The sequence below is a fragment of the Elgaria multicarinata genome, chromosome 2, assembly GCF_023053635.1.
Source record: "Elgaria multicarinata webbii isolate HBS135686 ecotype San Diego chromosome 2, rElgMul1.1.pri, whole genome shotgun sequence".
Classification (NCBI taxonomy): Eukaryota; Metazoa; Chordata; class Lepidosauria; order Squamata; family Anguidae; genus Elgaria; species Elgaria multicarinata.
Genome location: NC_086172.1, coordinates 44491699 through 44509136, shown reverse-complemented (window position 1 = coordinate 44509136; position 17438 = coordinate 44491699). Strand labels below are relative to the sequence as shown.

General features: G+C 42.8%; 1 protein-coding gene across 2 annotated transcripts in view; it reads left to right on the top strand.

The window, feature by feature from the left end:
* Window positions 1-17438, top strand: part of CERS6 (ceramide synthase 6) — a 123829-nt gene that overhangs the window by 30883 nt on the left and 75508 nt on the right. For both annotated transcript variants that reach the window (XM_063116425.1, XM_063116426.1), the window contains exon 3: window positions 2551-2681. In XM_063116425.1, coding sequence (XP_062972495.1) covers window positions 2551-2681 — 131 coding nt within the window. The remainder of the gene's footprint in view (window positions 1-2550; window positions 2682-17438) is intronic.

Genomic DNA, 17438 nt, shown 5'->3' with positions numbered 1-17438 from the left:
AATAAAACCCCTTGTCTCTTGACTTTACAGAGGTAAATCGTACTTTTAAAGGAACTATAGAAGTTTGTATGTTTTTGGTGAAGTAATAAGAAATACCCAGATTGCTGTTTCCTTTCCTGGTTCTGTTTTCTGCATTTTCCCAGAAGAAAAGCACCTGATTTTGGTCTTCCATTGTTTATCATAGAGTTAGCCCTGTTTATTCCTAGATAAAGCACAGGTGCCCATGCAGCAGCCTCTGTCCTTGCCAGAGCCTCTTGATCTGACAGAAGGATTGCAAGACTGGTACTGCCATGGTTTGCTTTTAATAAAAAACTTAGTAAGGTTCATACACTAGCCTAGCGTATTCCTCCTTATTCCTAGGGTATTCTCTGCAATCCTCCTTTTCCCCTTCACAAAGGAAGAGATACTTGTATGTGTTCTTTATTGCTCTGTGTTTCCATTTAAAGTCTGCCTGTAATTGCTCACACTTTTTTGTATGAAAATTGGCCGTTGATTTAGCAAGCTGTATTCCCCATGCAAAAAATTGCATTCTGATTCAATACTTAACTTAAATGTAGCCTACCAGCCGACTGTGGTAGCCCACCAGGGGCTCAATTAAACCTGGAACTACTGCAAAGGTACCATTTGAATTGGGCCTTAGAAAAGTAGGCTGTTGGTTACAAAGATGGTAGTAGCCTTCTGAGAATGATAACTCAGAATGAGTTCACAGGATGAATTCATTTTCTGGCACTCATTGTAATTCTTGGGGCACTTATTCATTGGTAAGCATATTTAAGATTTGCAGCCTATATTGGCAGAATAGTTTTTGTTTGTGGGGGCAAATAGGTGGCCCCAACTATTCAAAGAAGTGTCTCTTCCATATAGGAACAAAGGAAGCTGCTTTATACTGAGAGCTTTGATCCGTCTAACCCAGTCTTGTCAACATTGACTAGCAGTGGCTTTCCCAAGGTTTCAGGCAGGAATTTTTCCAGCCCTACCTGAAGAAGCCAGAGATTGAATCTGGGGCCTTCTGCATGCAAAGCAGATGCCCTTCCATTGAGCCATGGACCCTGCCTCCCCCTGTCTTTGACATTCTAAAGGTAGTGCAACTGTAATGAAGGATATTTCTGAACATACCATTCAAATCCGAGAGTTTATTAAGAGGTTGCAAAACTTGAAACTGTTTCCCAGAACTGCCTTTATAAGAGCACTCTTAGAGTAGGGTGGATAAAATTCAATGATTTAAAAAAAAAAAAATTTCAATCGGATTTTTTTTATTTAAATTGATTTTTTAATAAAATGCTTTTTGAGAAAAAATCTATCTAAAGATAGTTTTCTATTTAGGATACATTATAGTATCTTAAATAGGATTAGTTTTTAATCATGTAGCATGAGGCTGTTTAAATTTTTTGGTAAATGAATTCCATTAATCCATTCACAATGTCATATTCTTCAAGAGGTTTCTGTAAGATTATTTTTCTCCTTCCAATAAAGTACAGCAGAAAAGTTGTCCAAATATGAGTAATTAACCTATTAAACTGGAGATTGTTCACCTCACAGTAATTTCATAATTATCTATCTATGATGTTTTTGTAATATAACCAAATCAGTATTTTATATATATATAACTGTAAAACTAATCTGAAACGTTGCTATTCTAAAAATGAAACCTTCATATGGTTGTAAATATTAGGATTATACCAGCAAGAATGAGTCTTTGGTAACTCTGAGTTGTGTAAAATTTAGCGAGGAAGAGTGCACTTTTGGTGGTGGTGGGAGAAGTCACATGATTAAATTGAGTCTTTCTGAGTAGTGATTTAAATCATGATTTAATCATGATTTTAATTAAAATCATGGTTCATTTTTGTGAACCGCCCAGAGAGCTCCGGCTATTGGGCGGTATAAAAATGTAATAAATAAATAAATAAATAAATAAATAAATAAAATCATAATTTAAATCAAATTTATTTAAATCAAATCCACCCTGTATTAGAGTACAATCTATGCATGGGGCTTACTCTAAGTAAATGTGTATAGGACTGCAGCCTTAGTTTACCATCAGACAAGTGTTTTATTGCATGCTCATTACTGCTCCTTCTGGTCTTTTTTCCCATTACAAAATAAGATCCAATGAATCCAATTTTTTTATTGAAGCAAAACTTGCCTCCTTTTCCTGCTGTGTGCAGGAAAAGCAGCACGATAAAAACGCCCACTGAATGGGCCACGTGGCCGTTTTCTCTCCTCGTGTAAAGAGAACGTAGCTAATGTGGGACAGCAGCAGGAGTCCAGAGCGACAGTAGGGAAATGTGATTTCCCCCACCGTCTGATAGCGCTCTTAGTTTGTAAAATACTTGGCAGATTTCAATGGGATTTTTATCCAAGTAATTACAAACTGAAAATGGAGGCTGGTGATTATCTAACTTGCCTAAAGCCATTTTGAAGGTTTGATACTGGACCTTTGTATGTCTGTAGCTTGTTGATGATTAGCATTAGGATCTGATATAACATGTCTTGTGAAATGTCAGTATAGGAGTAACTTGATTCCCCCCCCCCTTTTTAAAAATCTTATAGCATCCAGATGAGAAGAGGCTGGAAGGGCTGTCGAAGCAGCTGGACTGGGATGTACGTAGCATTCAGCGTTGGTTTCGACAGAGACGCAATCAGGAAAAGCCGAGCACTCTTAGAAAGTTCTGCGAGAGCTCGTAAGTAACTTCCCCTTCTTACTTGAGTCTGTGCATCCTGGATTCTTTGGGTTGCTCTAATGTTCGTCTCTCTCTCTCTCTCTCTCTCTCTCTCTCTCTCTCTCTCTCTCTCTCTCTCACACACACACACACACACACACACACACACACACACACACACACAGAGTCAAGGATAGACTGTTTCCTCTCTTCTCAAATGGCGCTCAGTACAATAGAGCTTAACAAATAGAGTGAATGAGGATTGAAAAGAGATTTTGAATACTGCTAGAAAAAGTGTGTGGAATTTCTAGTTTCCTAAAGGAATCCAGAGTACAATAGAAAATATTTGTTGTGTCACCTATTTCCCACATCCAAACCCAATTCAACTTTTGTAGAAGACAGGCTGTGAAGCTAATGAAGTGGCCTTGGATACATTTTAGCTGAACCTATTTCATAGGGCAATAATGCCCTGTATGCCAAGGAAAGGCATTACAGTATACGAGTATGGCAAATGTGGAGATTCATGGGCCATATTTAGCCAATGGATGAGTGCCAGTCAGGCACCTGCATACTTACGTTGTCTTAGCACAGACTTCCCCTACCTGGTACCCTCCAGATATTTTGGACTTCAACTCTCATCAGCCTCAGGAAACATGGCTAATGGTCAGGAATGCTGGGTGTTGTAGTCTGAAACATCTGGAGGCCACCAGAATGGAGACAGCTATCCTAACAGCTATCTGGCTCCAGCCAGAATCCTTGTAGGTGTGAGAAAATGGTCAAAAATACATGTTTCCTGCTGGGCTCCACTTCAAAAAAGATGCTTTCCCAATCTGAAGCACCCCACCCCATCAGTTATGAGTATGCCTGTCAGCAATAAGTAAGAGATAGCAGAGGCAAGTTTGATGACCCTTCTGTGCTCTAGTTTCAATTGATTTGCCAGGCCGTGTAACTGTTGACCATTGTCAATTCTAATGGTGATGCAATTCCCCCCTTTTTATTTAAATGTACTGTATGAGCTTCACTTGTTGTTACAATGTCCAAATTCTCAGAGCAGAAGTGGGCATGTATTGTTTTAAGTCTGGTTATGACAGAGCTTCCGGCCTAGCAGAGGGGCCAAAACCCACTAACTTCCTCACCGGACTGCTCCTCTACGCGAATCATGATGATATTTATCTTTGGTGGGAAAACTAGAAGGTCAACAACTAGCTTCAATATTATAATAATTATTATAATTATAATTATTTCTTACCCACTTCTCCCTTTGGATCGATATGTGTACCTAATGTGCACCAATATTCTTTTTTGGTCAAGGTCTTTAAGAAATTATCTCAGTTTGTAATCGGGGATCTAGTTATAGCAGGCAACTTGAATGGTCTATGCGATTTAGATTTGGGCAGGAAGCCTGTCTCCCAGTCAGACAAATGTCAGGGAGGGAAGACCCTGGCTTCGCTGTTGAAACGTTACCATTTGATAGATTCGTGAAGATGCATAAATCTGGGACTTAGGGATTTCTCTTATTTCTCCCCAAGGTTTCATTCTTTTTCCAGGTTAGATTATATCCTGGTTCTTCCATCCTGGATCTCTAACCTCATTTCATCCAATATTCTCCCATAAATATTGTCAGACCATGCTGCAGTTGAAATAGACTTATCAATCAACTCTCAAAGATCATATCACCCAATATGGCATCTGGATTCAAACATCCTAACCAAACAACTCCCCCCGCCCTGGTCTGGTGATGCTTATACAATTGTATAATTTGAACAAGTCAGTGGAAAGGTTGAGCTTTAACTTTTTGCACATGTTTGTGAACTAACCTGGCTTACGTAAACATAAAAAGCTGCATGTTTACATACATACAAGTCTCTTTAATAAAAGGTAAAACAGTTTGGGGAGATGTGACGTATAGTAAAAGAAGGCAGTGTTTGTGACAGACTGCTGGAGCTCACTGGTGCAGGCTATCCCGTCGTTCTACAGAAAGTACCCAGTCAGGACAGCAGTGAATGGTGCCGTCACCAGGACCTGATGTCATCACAGGCCATTGACTTCTTACCAGCCAGTCCAAGTTGGAAAAGATGCAGCAGCTGTGGATGTTTGAGGAAGGAGGGTTGGTGGATAAAAAGAATAGAGGAGGAAAGGCTGGTGAAGCTACAGAGAGGGAAGGTCAGCTGACAAGGCCAAGCAGAGAGGACCACCAGCAAAGAGGAGTAGAGGAGATCAGATGGCAGCAGATCCTGAGCAGGAGAACCTATAAATACATAAGTTCTGGAGCACCCATTTACCTCAATCCAGGGGATTCCTGGGAAACCTGCTGTAGGTTTCCTTTGCCCATCCATCCTTTGCCCAGAAATTATGAAGAATCAGACCCTGCTTTTCTCAGTGAAGAGCATTCAGAACCCCTTCGCCTTGCCACCCCTGCCAGATACTTGCCCCGAGTAAGGAGCTGTTCTTCTGAAGTAAACTTTGCTGCACCTGAGAGGAAGAGGTGGAGAACCAAGGCAAGTCCCATTTCAATCCCTCACTATTCCCAAGAGGAACACAAGATGGAGGGACTTTAGTCACCTCCCTGTGAGGCTTTTTGGAGAAGGAAGGCTGGCACTGTATAACCCTAAATGTTGCACAGTAGCAAGTAGTCCAAGCAGAAGGCTCTGGAACTAGTATTTGGGTTTCACCTAAAAGAAAGCACACACAGCTCTAACGGTAGAGATTAAGTTTATTTATGTAGGGAAGTGGAAAAAGTTTAGGAGGTGTTCAGAAACCAGACAATCCTTTGGAACAGTGCTCCAAGCACAACACAACAAAGCAGTAACTAACCCTGTCATCTACTTTACTTAAGTAAGGGTTTTCCAATAGGACAAGGCCCAATTCAGCATCCAAAAGCTTACAAGGCCTAAAAGCCAATTAGCATGTTCAGACAAAAACAAGATGGTGATGAAGACTGAATGGCAACAGTAACCCCCTTGCTTTATACCCCCACCCCTGGACTGTTGACAAACGTGAGGTGAGACTGCTTAGCCAATCCCTGGCTAGCAGGTGTTTTAGCCCCTTGAGCCATATTAGTTTTCCAGGCTAACCGCACACATTGCCCCTTGAAGCGAGACCAAAGCACGAAGCCTGTGGATTGGATCTTATAGAATCTTCTCCTAGATGCCTACTTCCCTCTCAGGAGCTGAGAGGCTATGACCCTCACCCCTCTCAGAAGAAGCGGGGTGGGGTCCCTCTCACAGGTTCCCAGAGCATCTCAGCTTAGGAAGCTAATTGCATTCCCAGGGCCTGGTTAGGAGTGAAAACCTCTCGGCTCATCTTGACATAGAACTCTATGAGAAAAATGATGAGATAAATAAACTTTAGAAGCTGCCCTTCACAGGCCTACCTCAGCCAAAGCCAGCTAAAATCTACTGACGCTGCCAAATTATGCAGGTCTACTAGCAGCATTTTGAAACTCTGTGAAGTCCATATTTCTGCCCACTAACAAACTCGCTACACAGGCAGCTAAATCTGCCACTGTTGTAATTGGTTCTTTGGAATCCAAACTGGCAAAAATAGAAGTTTTGGGAGCGATATCACTTTTGACCGCTATTAACCGATCTGAGATATCTAATTGCTGCTTTTTCCATCTCCTTATTTCAGAACTAATGATCCTCCATACTTTCTTGTAGTTTACTTCATATAATTTATTTAGATTTTTAGTAATTTGGACCCCTAAGTACCTAAAACTAACATGGCAGAATGGCATCCCCATGCTTTCAGCAAGTAGTTTTTTATGAAAGTGTCATCATGGACACTCTGTGTGAGCTTTCATGAAGTTGCGACAAAGAAGTCCTGTTCAAGCGTGTGTTCCGAAATTCCACAAAACAATTGTGTCACTACTTCTTGTCAGTTTCCTCTCATTTTTTAGACTTCATTTCTTCTTGCTCTTTGACTTGAATGGAAGAGACAATAGCTATCTGACATATGGCTTGCACCCCATTTTCAAATGATGTTGATTTATTGTTATCATTATTACTAAATTAATATGTATTATATTTATGAGTCAACCTATATCCAAAGCGCTCAGGGCAACATACATAATAAAAAGAAATAACAATAAAAACCATTAATAAAACCCACAAATTATGAGTAATTTCTCCTTTATTCTCTCCACCGTGGTAAGACAAATTATCTGATTGTTCTCTTTTATCTTGCGTGAATGGCATGCCAAAAGTCCCACTGGGGAGGGTGAGCCCGAGAAACAAGGAAGTAATCTGCAGACAATTCAATTTTATATAAACTTGCTGGAGTTTGTCACCTGCATATTGTTCCTTATCAAGGTTGAGTACAGTGAAAAATTAATTAAAATTTGACATCTGTACAGTACTTCTGTAGCCCCACTTCCCATATTAGCAACCCTGAAACCATGGGACGTGTTTATAAAGTAGCGGGTGAGGGAGCAAGATGCTGACTCCAAGTTTGTCTGCAGTGACTTCCAAGACCCCTGTTTCCTGAAAGAGAGTGGGGGAAAACAAGTGAGCAACTTAGATATAAAAAACAAGAACTAGGATTTATTTAACAGGGAAGTGGGGGGAAAAGAGTGAGGAAGTGAATCAAAGATTCAAAAGCTTGAACAGTTTAAAGTAAGTCTCTAAACCATAAAATAGAGGGAAGAAAGTCCAGGAGTGGTATGGTCCACAAATGCAGGTTATGTCTTAAAACCCATCTCAAGCTGTGTAGTCTGGGACTCAGATAGCTGTACTATGCTTCAGTTTCTGGAAGTTGGATGTTGACGTTCCATCATTGTATATCTTTCTTTGTAAAGAAGGGTTGACACAGGCCTTAGAATATATTTTTAGTAGAAGATCATCCTGTATAAATTTTCTACTCTGGTGCACTCTTTGCAACCTTACTTTACCTCGTCTAAAAGGTATGGGCAATGTTTTGCCAAGAGAGAGCATGCTGAACAAAGAATAAACCGCCCAGAGAGCTTCGGCTATTGGGCGGTATAAAAATGTAATAAATAAAATAAAAAAAATAATAAAATAAAATAAATAAACTTAAAGTGTTCCAAAGGGCAGGAATGATATAAGAAGTAGCTTAAAGAAAATGTGGTTACCTCCATGCTCTAGTGATCAGTAGAGGGTTTTTCAGAGCAGGAAAGTGCGAGGGTTTGACAATCCTTTCCACTTCAATCTTTGCATTAAAGATTTCCAATTGTATATCGTTACTCCCTAGGCCCACAAAGGAGAGACTTCACACATTAAAGCCCTTACAAAGAGGTGGCGGCTGATGGATTTCCATGCTGTAATGATTGTAAGCTTTTCACACTGCATACCAGACCCTACCTTCCATAAACATGCAGTGCTGGGGTAGACCAGCCATCTCAGTTTCGGCTGAATATGCATTTATAGGGACTTTCTGTTTGCTCATCACTTATCAAAGTGGGTTTGTTACACACTATAAAGTCTTCTCTTGCTTTGGTGAAATCTATCCCTAGTACTGTCAGCAGTACTAGGGATAGATTTGCTTAGACTGAAGACTTGCTTAGATTGCTCACTGCAATCTTCAGCTGATTATTCTTTAGCTATCTTTATGGTGTCTATTCTTGCTCATTCTGCTTGAAAATGAAGCACTTGCATCCTCCAATTTTATATCACCATGAAACCAAGATACAGGTGTTTTTTAACTTTGGAGAGATTATACAAAGCCTTTGGAGAAGCTGGATATTGAACCAGTGTGATTTCCAAGCTCTTGTTCTGTGTTGATGTTTCCAAGACTTTTCTCATCGGAATCTGTGAAATGCCACAGTATGAGAATGACTGAGTTTAAAAATAATTAGAAATAAATAAAATACTGCCTAGCCAAGCACTTTGCTTGCATGGCATCTGGGTGGTAGAAATCCTATACTGTTAGCAAAACGTTTCCTACAAAGGTGCTCTTACGTAGGGTGACCATATGAAAAGGAGGACAGGGCTCCTGTAACTTTAAGAGTTGTATTGAAAAGGAAATTTCAGCAGGTATCATTTGTATATCTGGAGAACCTGGTGAAATTTCCTCTTCATCACAACAGTTAAAGGTGCAGGAGCCCTGCCCTCTTTTAAATCTGGTCACTCTAGTATAGCTCCTGCAGCTTTAACTGCTGTGATGAAGCGGGAATTTCCCCAGGTTCTCCATATATACAAACGATACCTGCTGAAATTCCCTTTTCTATGCAACTATTAAAGATACAGGAGCCCTGTCCTCCTTTTCATATGGTCACCCTATCTTATGTTCTTATGAAAAATTCTGTTGCATAGACCTTGAGGCTTACAGGTTGCCAGAAGAGTTAGATGACAGGCGTCATAAAATGTATAGCTCCATATCTGCACAAATCTTGCCTGCTCAACATACATCTTTATTTCTGGCCTACTTATGCAACCACATGGTATTTATGGCATTCAACTAAGGAAATGTAGTGTATTGCTTTGCATCTTTTCTCTGCCCGCCCGCCCCATGCCGCGCAATTTCTTGGCATTACTAAATTTTGCTCTGATGTTCTCAGAACTTCTCCATGAACATGCAAATTTAGGGTAGGGGCAGTCTCATGTGATGGTGCTGCTCACATGAAATATTAAACCACTTGAAACCACAGCCAAGAGGAAAGTCAGCCAAACCTCCAACCACAAAAAAGGCAATGAAGCTTTCTCATTGTATATTGTCGCGGAATTTTAGCTGGTTCTTTTGCTATGCCCATAGGTATGAGAAAATGGCCTATCATCCTTAGCTATAGTTCATAAAGTTCATGGCTTCCTGTTCCTTTGAACCTTGTTTTTAATGCTGCAATTGCTTTTGCTTTTAGAGTTAAGTTGATGCAGAAACTATGTGACAACATAGGCGTTGTCCACCCCGGCAGTCAGAGGGTGGAGGATGTCTGCAAGGAAAGATAACCAAGAAAATAACAGATAGAGATGTTTTTCTGTTTTTCTGTAACTGTGATATCTTCTAGTCAACGAAGCACTCATACTCTGTACATGCCTAAATGCTTAGCTTCTTATTGGTTGTTGCATTTTCAGAACTGTATTATGATTGGTGAGAAAGTTCTGCCATGGTATCTAAGGGGAACTGACTCTATAAATATGTTGACATTTCCTGAAATTATTGGGCAGTTTCCTCAGACTGCCACCTTGCAGCGCTGCTCGTAATAAACCTTCTAAGGAGAGAGAAATTGTGTCTTGAGAGTCTTTGACCACCACTCAGCGAACCACACAGGAACCCGTGGTTTTGGGTTCCGCCACAATTTGCTACCTGCTACTTTTCACGCTCTAACAAGAATCATCCTCCCTCTTCTGCCAAAACAGTTTGTCATGTATCTTGAGTGTCTGCTGATTCAGGCTGTCAGAATGGTTTCAGTGTTCATAAAAAAAGCAGGTCTGTTCAGACAACATGCTACGCCATGGTTAGGCCTCTAGCCCTTTTGCAGCAAATGGTTAGTTTAAACTGTGGTTATGTAGTTAGGAATGATTCACATGACACATGTTGTGGTTCACATGACACGGTTCATATTTAGCTCAAAATGCTTAACCACTGTGGCTTAGAGTGTCATCTGAACAGGGTCAGCAGGTTGTAAAAGGTTAAATTCTGCATCTGGAGCAAAAAGCTGGTCTCTTTCAAATGTGCAACCAAGTAGGAGGGGGAGAAATGAAGAGGCATGTTGCTGCTCTACAATTACGCATCTGAATTACTTTCGCAACAGCTTTTGTAGGGTGGTTTATGAGGAACAGTTTGCTTATGGTTGGATTAACAATATTTGCAATGGATGTGAAGTTGCAATATTTGCGATCTCTGTGGTAATTGAAACTGTGCTCCACCCCTCCCTCTTTGTATGTGAATTTCCCTCCACTCCCACAACCCAGGGATTGTTTTTGGGCTTTGACTTTGGCTTGTCAGGGGTGAGTCAAGCAGAGTTCCCGATCTGGCAATAATATTAACCATATAAAGAAAATAGAAGGCTGTGGTTTGGAAACAACAACAGTATAATAAGAGTGATAACACTCAAACCACAAAGACATCAAAACAACTTTCATAGATGGAATAATTCAGAAACTTTACAAATGTACAAAGAACAGGCACATCAACCATATTTATAGGATGTTCACACTAACATTCACAACAAAGCCTGCAATATCAACATCTAATATACATATAGTGAACTATTCACATGAAGCGTCTTTTATATAAACTGTAGTCTGGTACGAATTGCTGTTTTGAAGTTTCTTCCTCAGTATGACGCAACTGGTTTACAGAAGGAGCCACGGCTACACAATTAGAAAGGAACCCACCAGGGTTTATCACCATATCATTCTATCACCATATAGTTCACTATATGTATATTAGATGTTGATATTGCAGGCTTCGTTGTGAATGTTAGTGTGAACATCCTATAAATATTGTTGATGTGCCTGTTCTTTGTACATTTGTAAAGTTTCTGAATAATATTAACCAAGCAGCTTGTTTAATCACTTTCTCTGGCAGGGCGAGCCAAGCAGGAGCAGGCAAGCAATGTGCACTAGCATGCTAGCTCACGCACAATAACCCAGATGTTTTTTTTTAAAAAGAACACACACCTCTGCTTGCCCTCTCAGTGTATAAATAGTCTTAATTCTCTTAACTAAATTATCCACTTACACAGAGTTGACTGCCACTGTTGGGGAGACATCTAAGAACCCTTGTTCTGATCGTATTTGGAATGCCATCACTCCTTCAGCAGTTGCTTTAAAGTATAAATAAAAATGTCAGGTGTTCCAGTCACAGATCTTTTGCATGGCATGTCATCACCTCCCTGATGTTGCTTGTTTCCAACTCATTTCTTACATATCTTAAGCATCGTGTCTTAAGGAAGTGTTGATTCACAGAGGTTATGCAGGTAATTCAATTGCTAGCAATTGAAACTCTGCCGAGAGAGAGAGAGAGAGAGAGAGAGAGAGAGAGAGAGAGAGAGAGAGAGAACAGGGCTTTTGTTTCTTTTCTTATACCAACTTCAGCTTTTTAAAGCTGTTATCTGTGCACTGCTTTCTTCAGAGTGAAATTCAACCTAAAAACTTCTCTGCCATCCTGAGCATGTTTAATGTCCCAGTTGTAGTTACTGCCTGATAAGCCTCCAGGGCCTTATCATCTGATTAGACCTTGAGGAAGAGTGAAGATCTCTCCAGTCTGTTGCACTTCTCTCCCTTATCCCAGTCTCACTCCTGAAGCACAGATGTTATTCCAATTTAGTCTGGAATGCAGCATGCTCACAATGGTTGTGTTTTGTTCCTCATTGTCACATGTCCCTATCATGCTTGTTGATGGTGGATATCTTGGGAATTCTCCATTGCCAGATCAGGGAAGAGTTCCATCGCTTACAGTTAAGCAGTCAAATTGCCATTTTTCGACTAAGCTACAACACCAAGCACCGTTGGACCTTTGAGACTGATTTAGGGCTCCATCACACCAGAGTTTTATCGCACACTCATGCCTGGTTTGAGGTTTTGCAGCCCAGTACTCGCATGACACTGTGCCTGTCCAGCAGTCACCCTGCCTCTTCGCCTCCATTTTTTGAGTTTTCCTAGAGTGGAGAAAGTCCGGCTTATTTCCTCCAAGTGGAATCAAAGTGTTCTTCCGCGCCCGTGTATTGCTGTTCTCGCACCATGTCTTTTGTTGGGGGCGTGTGCTTGCTGACGAAAGAGGAGGGCAGGGTGGTTCTCCTTCTCCAGGATGCCCTGTCAAATGAACCAGCTTGTGCGGAGTTGGTTGAACAGACTTTTTCTTGCTCTAAAATGCTTACAGCTCCCTCATTTCTAAAGCTAAAGAGATGAAACCTGGCAGCATGATAGCACTTAAGTAGGGCTTTATGCACGCCAAGTTTGAAGCTGATCCCTTCATTGGTTGATTTTTTAGGATTTTTTTTTAAAAAATATCTCAAACCGTTCCTCCTCCCCAGAAACACACAGACACAAGCCATGGCTAGACCAGGCCTATATCCCGGGATCATCACACAGGGGATACCAGGAGCAGGCAGGGACGACCCCTCCATTTGCCTGGGATAATCCTTAGGTCTAGCTAAGGCTACAGAGAGCTCTCCGATTCTCCTTTAATCCACCCCTGCACATTTATGGAGGGAGGTTTTATCCTTTACTTTGCTGATGGAGGGTTGTGTGGGACTATAAAATGTTTTTATTCCTTTTCTTTTTGAGGGGAGGGGGTGAAGGTGCAGGAATATGCAACACAGATGCTTGCCAAATTTGCTTTAACTAGAGCCTTTTCTTTTTATTTTCTCTCTGTACCTGAAAATTGTTCTGTGTCTTTGGTTCTGGATTCAGCGATCCAAAATAAAGAGTTCATTAAGGGGATATGCCCATGAGCAAAGGATAAAACATCCCTCCATAAATTCGCAGGGAACCACATTAATGGAGAATCAAAGAGCCCTGTGTGTGTGTTTCTGGGGAGGAGGAATGTTTTGAGAGAGGTAAAATGAAAAATATCTTAAAAATCAACCGATGAAGTGATCAGCTTCAAACTTGGGATGCATAAAGCCCTACTTTATGCATCCGCCCAGAGATAAATTTGTGAACCGCCCAGAGAGCTCCGGCTACTGGGCAGTATAGAAATGTAATAAATAAATAAATTAATACTTAAGAGCTATCATGCTGCCAAGATTAATCTCTTTATCTTTAACAACGAGGGAGCTGTAAGCATTTTGGTTAATTTCAATAGGCTGTAATGAAGTGGTTATCTGAAAATGGAACGAAGGTGGCCACACTACATCCATCACAACATCCATCAAGGACAAGAACCAGTGAACTGGAGGGGGAAGGAGAAGGGGCGGGGTGGGGCAAGGTGGAGTGGGAGAGCGAATAAGCCATGAAATGAAATAGTGCAACAACACATGCACATGAAAGTGGCCAGTGCTTGCTGTGCTAATGAAACAGAGGTCAAAATCATGGGTGCCTATCAGGAAAAACAAGTAGGTGTGACGGAGCTTTTTTTTCCAGTGAGTTTTCTTGAGTAACAGCCACCTGTATGAAGCTGATTTATTGGGATCGTAAGGACCAAACATTTTATAGACAAAATGATGGTGAGCACATCAGTAAAGTTGACACTCAATCAGACCTGTAGTATATTGCAGTTTGTTTAAAAGGTACTACAATAAATGTGCAGCAATGAGGCTCACTTACTGAAGATAAAACCTATTTGTTGACATGCTTGAGGCGTAGCAACCATGTTTTGTTATTTTCTAGATGTAAAGAAGATAGCCTTGTAAATTAATAGAGAAATTGCTTGTTTCTTCGTCACTACATTGTAGTGACCCTTCCCTAATCTGCTGTCCTTCAGATGGTTTGGATTTAAGCTCCCAACATCGCCAGCCAACAAGGCCAATAGTCAGCTATGCTGGAAATTGTAGTCCAAAACACCCAGTTGGGGAAGGCTCCTTAGAGTCTTGGAGCAGTGTCCTATTTTACACAGCAGCCCACTTCCAATACTAAAGCATGCAAGAACCAAAGCAGGTCTTCCTCACTTGCTGGGGCCGTCACGTTTCCAGGTTGGACTTCAAAGGGGTAAATGGACAATCAATGCCTTCCAGATAACCAGCAGAAAGCCCCCTTGCCCAGCTCTAGTGCAGCCCGCCTCAATCTGGCACCCTCTAGATGTATTTGACTGCAAGTCCCATCATCCCCAGCCAACATATCTGGAAGGCACCAGATTGGGACAGGCTGCTCTAGTGTGTACAAATTATCAGAAATGTACGTGTTTAACAAGAACAGTGAATAGTTCTCCATTTTGTTTAGTTGTGTTGTTTCTAAATCCAGACAAGACGGAGGTACTGTTAGCGGGTGGTTCGCCTGTCCGGCTAGGTGAAGTTCACTCTGTTCTGGACAGGGTTGCACTCCCTGTAAAGGAGTGGGATTGTAGTTTGGGGGTGCTCTTGGATCCAGAACTGTCACTTGAGGCACAGGTGAACTCAGTGGCAAAGAGCACCTTTTATCAGCTTAGGCTGATATACCAATTACGCCCCTATTTGGACAGAGATACCTAGCTGCAGTTATCCATACTCTCATAACCTCTCGTTTGGATTATTGCAACGTGTTATACGTGGGGCTGCCTTGGAAAATGGTCCGGAAACTTCAACTGATTACAAAACAGGGCAGCACATTATTTATTTATTTATTTATTAAATTTATATACCGCCCCATAGCCAAAGCTCTCTGGGTGGTTTACAAAAGTCAAAAAAACAGTGGACATTAAAAAGTATACAAAATTTAAAACCATCAAAAATATAAAAACAGTATACAGTATCCATTTTAAACAACAACAGTTCTGGGGTCCATTAAAAAACAAACTTAGCATATGTTGTTAAATGCTGTTAAATGCCTGGGAGAAGACAAAAGTCTTAACCTGGCACCGAAAAGATAGCAATGTTGGCTCCAGGCGAGCCTCATCAGGGAGATCATTCCATAATTGGGGGGGCCACCACTGAAAAGGCCCACTCCCTTGTTGCCATCCTCCAAGATTCCCTCGGAGTAGGCACTCGGAGGAGGACCTTAGATGTTGAGTGCAGTGTACGGGTAGGTTCATGTCGGGAGAGGTGTTCTGTCAGGTATTGTGGTCCCAAACCATGTAAGGTGTTATAGGTTAAAACGAGCACCTTGAATTGGGCTCGGAAACATATCGGTAGCCAATGCAAGCGGGCCAGAATCGGTGTTATATGTTCAAAACTTCAGGTTCCAGTTATCAATCTGGCCGCTGCATTTTGCACAAGCTGCAGCTTCCAAACCGACTTCAAAAGCTGCCCCACATAGAGGGCATTGCAGTAATCTAATTTGGAGGTTACCAGAGCATGGCTGACTGAAGCCAGGTTATCCCTGTCCAGATAGGGCTGTATCTGGGCCACCAAACGGAGTTGGTAGAAGGCACTCCGTGCCACCGAGGCCACCTGGGCCTCAAGTGACAGATGGTTCTAGGAGAACCCCCAAGCTACGAACCTGCTCCTTCAGGGGGAGTGCAACCCCATCCAGAACAGGTTGAACACCCACCATCTGGCCAGAAGACCCACCCACCAGCAGCATCTCAGTCTTGTCTGGATTGAGTTTAAGTTTATTAGCCCTCATCCTGTCCATTGTCGCAGCCAGGCACCGGTTCAGCACATCCACAGCCTCACCTGATGAAGATGAAAAGGAGGAGTAGAACTGTGTGTCATCAGCATACTGATGACAACGCACTCCAAAACTCCGGATGACCACACCCAACAGTTCCATGTACATGTTAAACAGCATGGGGGACAAAACTGTCCCCTGCGGAACCCCATACTGGAGAATCCACAGGACCAAGCAATGTTCCCCAAGCACCACCTTCTGGAGCCAACCAGCCAAGTAGGAGCGGAAGCACTGCAATGCAGCACCTCCCACTCCCAACTCAGCCAGACGTTCCGGAAGGATACCATGGTCGATGGTATCGAAAGCCGCTGAGAGATCAAGGAGAATCAACAGAGCCACACTCGCCCTGACTTTCTCCTGACATAGGTCATCATACAGGGCAACCAAGGCTGTTTCCATGCCAAAACAGGGACTGGCCAACGAGACCACATCACACCAGTCCTTTTCCAACTTCACTGGCTGCCAGTCCAGGTCTGGGCCCGATTCAAAGTGCTGGTATTAACGTTTAAAGCCCTAAACAGCTTAGGGCCAGGCTATCTGAAGGAATGCCTCCTCCCATATGTACCTGCCCGAACCCTAAGGTCATCCTCAGGGGTTCTTCTCCTTGAGCCCCTGCCAAAGGAAGTAATGCAGGTGGCTACCAGGAGGAGGGCCTTCTCTGCTGTGGCACCCTGGCTGTGGAATGAGCTCCCTAAGGGAGCTCATTACGTTTCCGTAAAGGCTTTAGCTGATACAGGTTGCTAAGCAACAGTGACAACATGTAACGTCAGCTGATACAGGTTGCTAAGCCCCTCGCCCGACTCCTCTGGGCTTTCCAAAGTAATCCTACCCCCTTTCTGCCTTTTCGCTCCCCCCCCCCACGAAGGGGGCAGCGCCACGGTCCGGAGCCTGAGCGAGGCACGGCCAGGGTGGGAGGCCGCTCGCCTGCTGCGAGCTGAGGCCCCAGCCTAATCTCACGCATGCTGGGCGGACAGGAACCCCGGGGATTGGGGGACACCTGCTCCCCCTCCCTCTGACCTCCCTGCCCCCCAGGTCTGCCAGACGGCGCTGTATCGGCGGCCTCCAAGCAGCCTGCGCCCCCCTCCAGCCCTTCTGGCGCCGGGCTTTCCAAGGTAATACTAACCCCTTTCTGCCTCTTCGCTCCCCCCCCCCATGAAGGGGGCAGCGCCATGGTCTGGAGCATGAGCGTGGCATGGTGGGGGCCCTTGGTGGCCAGGTTGGAGGCCACTTGCCTGCTGCGAGCCGAAGCCCTGGCCTAATCTCATGCAAGCTGGGCGGACGGCCCAAGGCTGATATGCTCCAACGGCGTATGTTACGCCAGGTACAGGTAGTAAATAAATAAATGAATAAATAAATCCAAAAGCATTTACCTACTTAAATTATGCTTCTCACTTAAACAAGGAGGTGGTTCCAGTTTTACCCCTCACTAGTGGAAACACTTCCTCTGCAGACATCCGCAGGATGGGCTGTCAGGACGGGGGCGTGGAGACAATTTCCTCCAGCTCCCCCTTCCTCTGCTCATGGTTTCAGTCTTTGAAGCGGTTTGAAGATAGGTCAGCTGATATCTATGTATTATTATTTTTCCCAATTGTTTTAGGTTGTTTGAAATTTTAAAGATTTCACATAATTTGTTCTG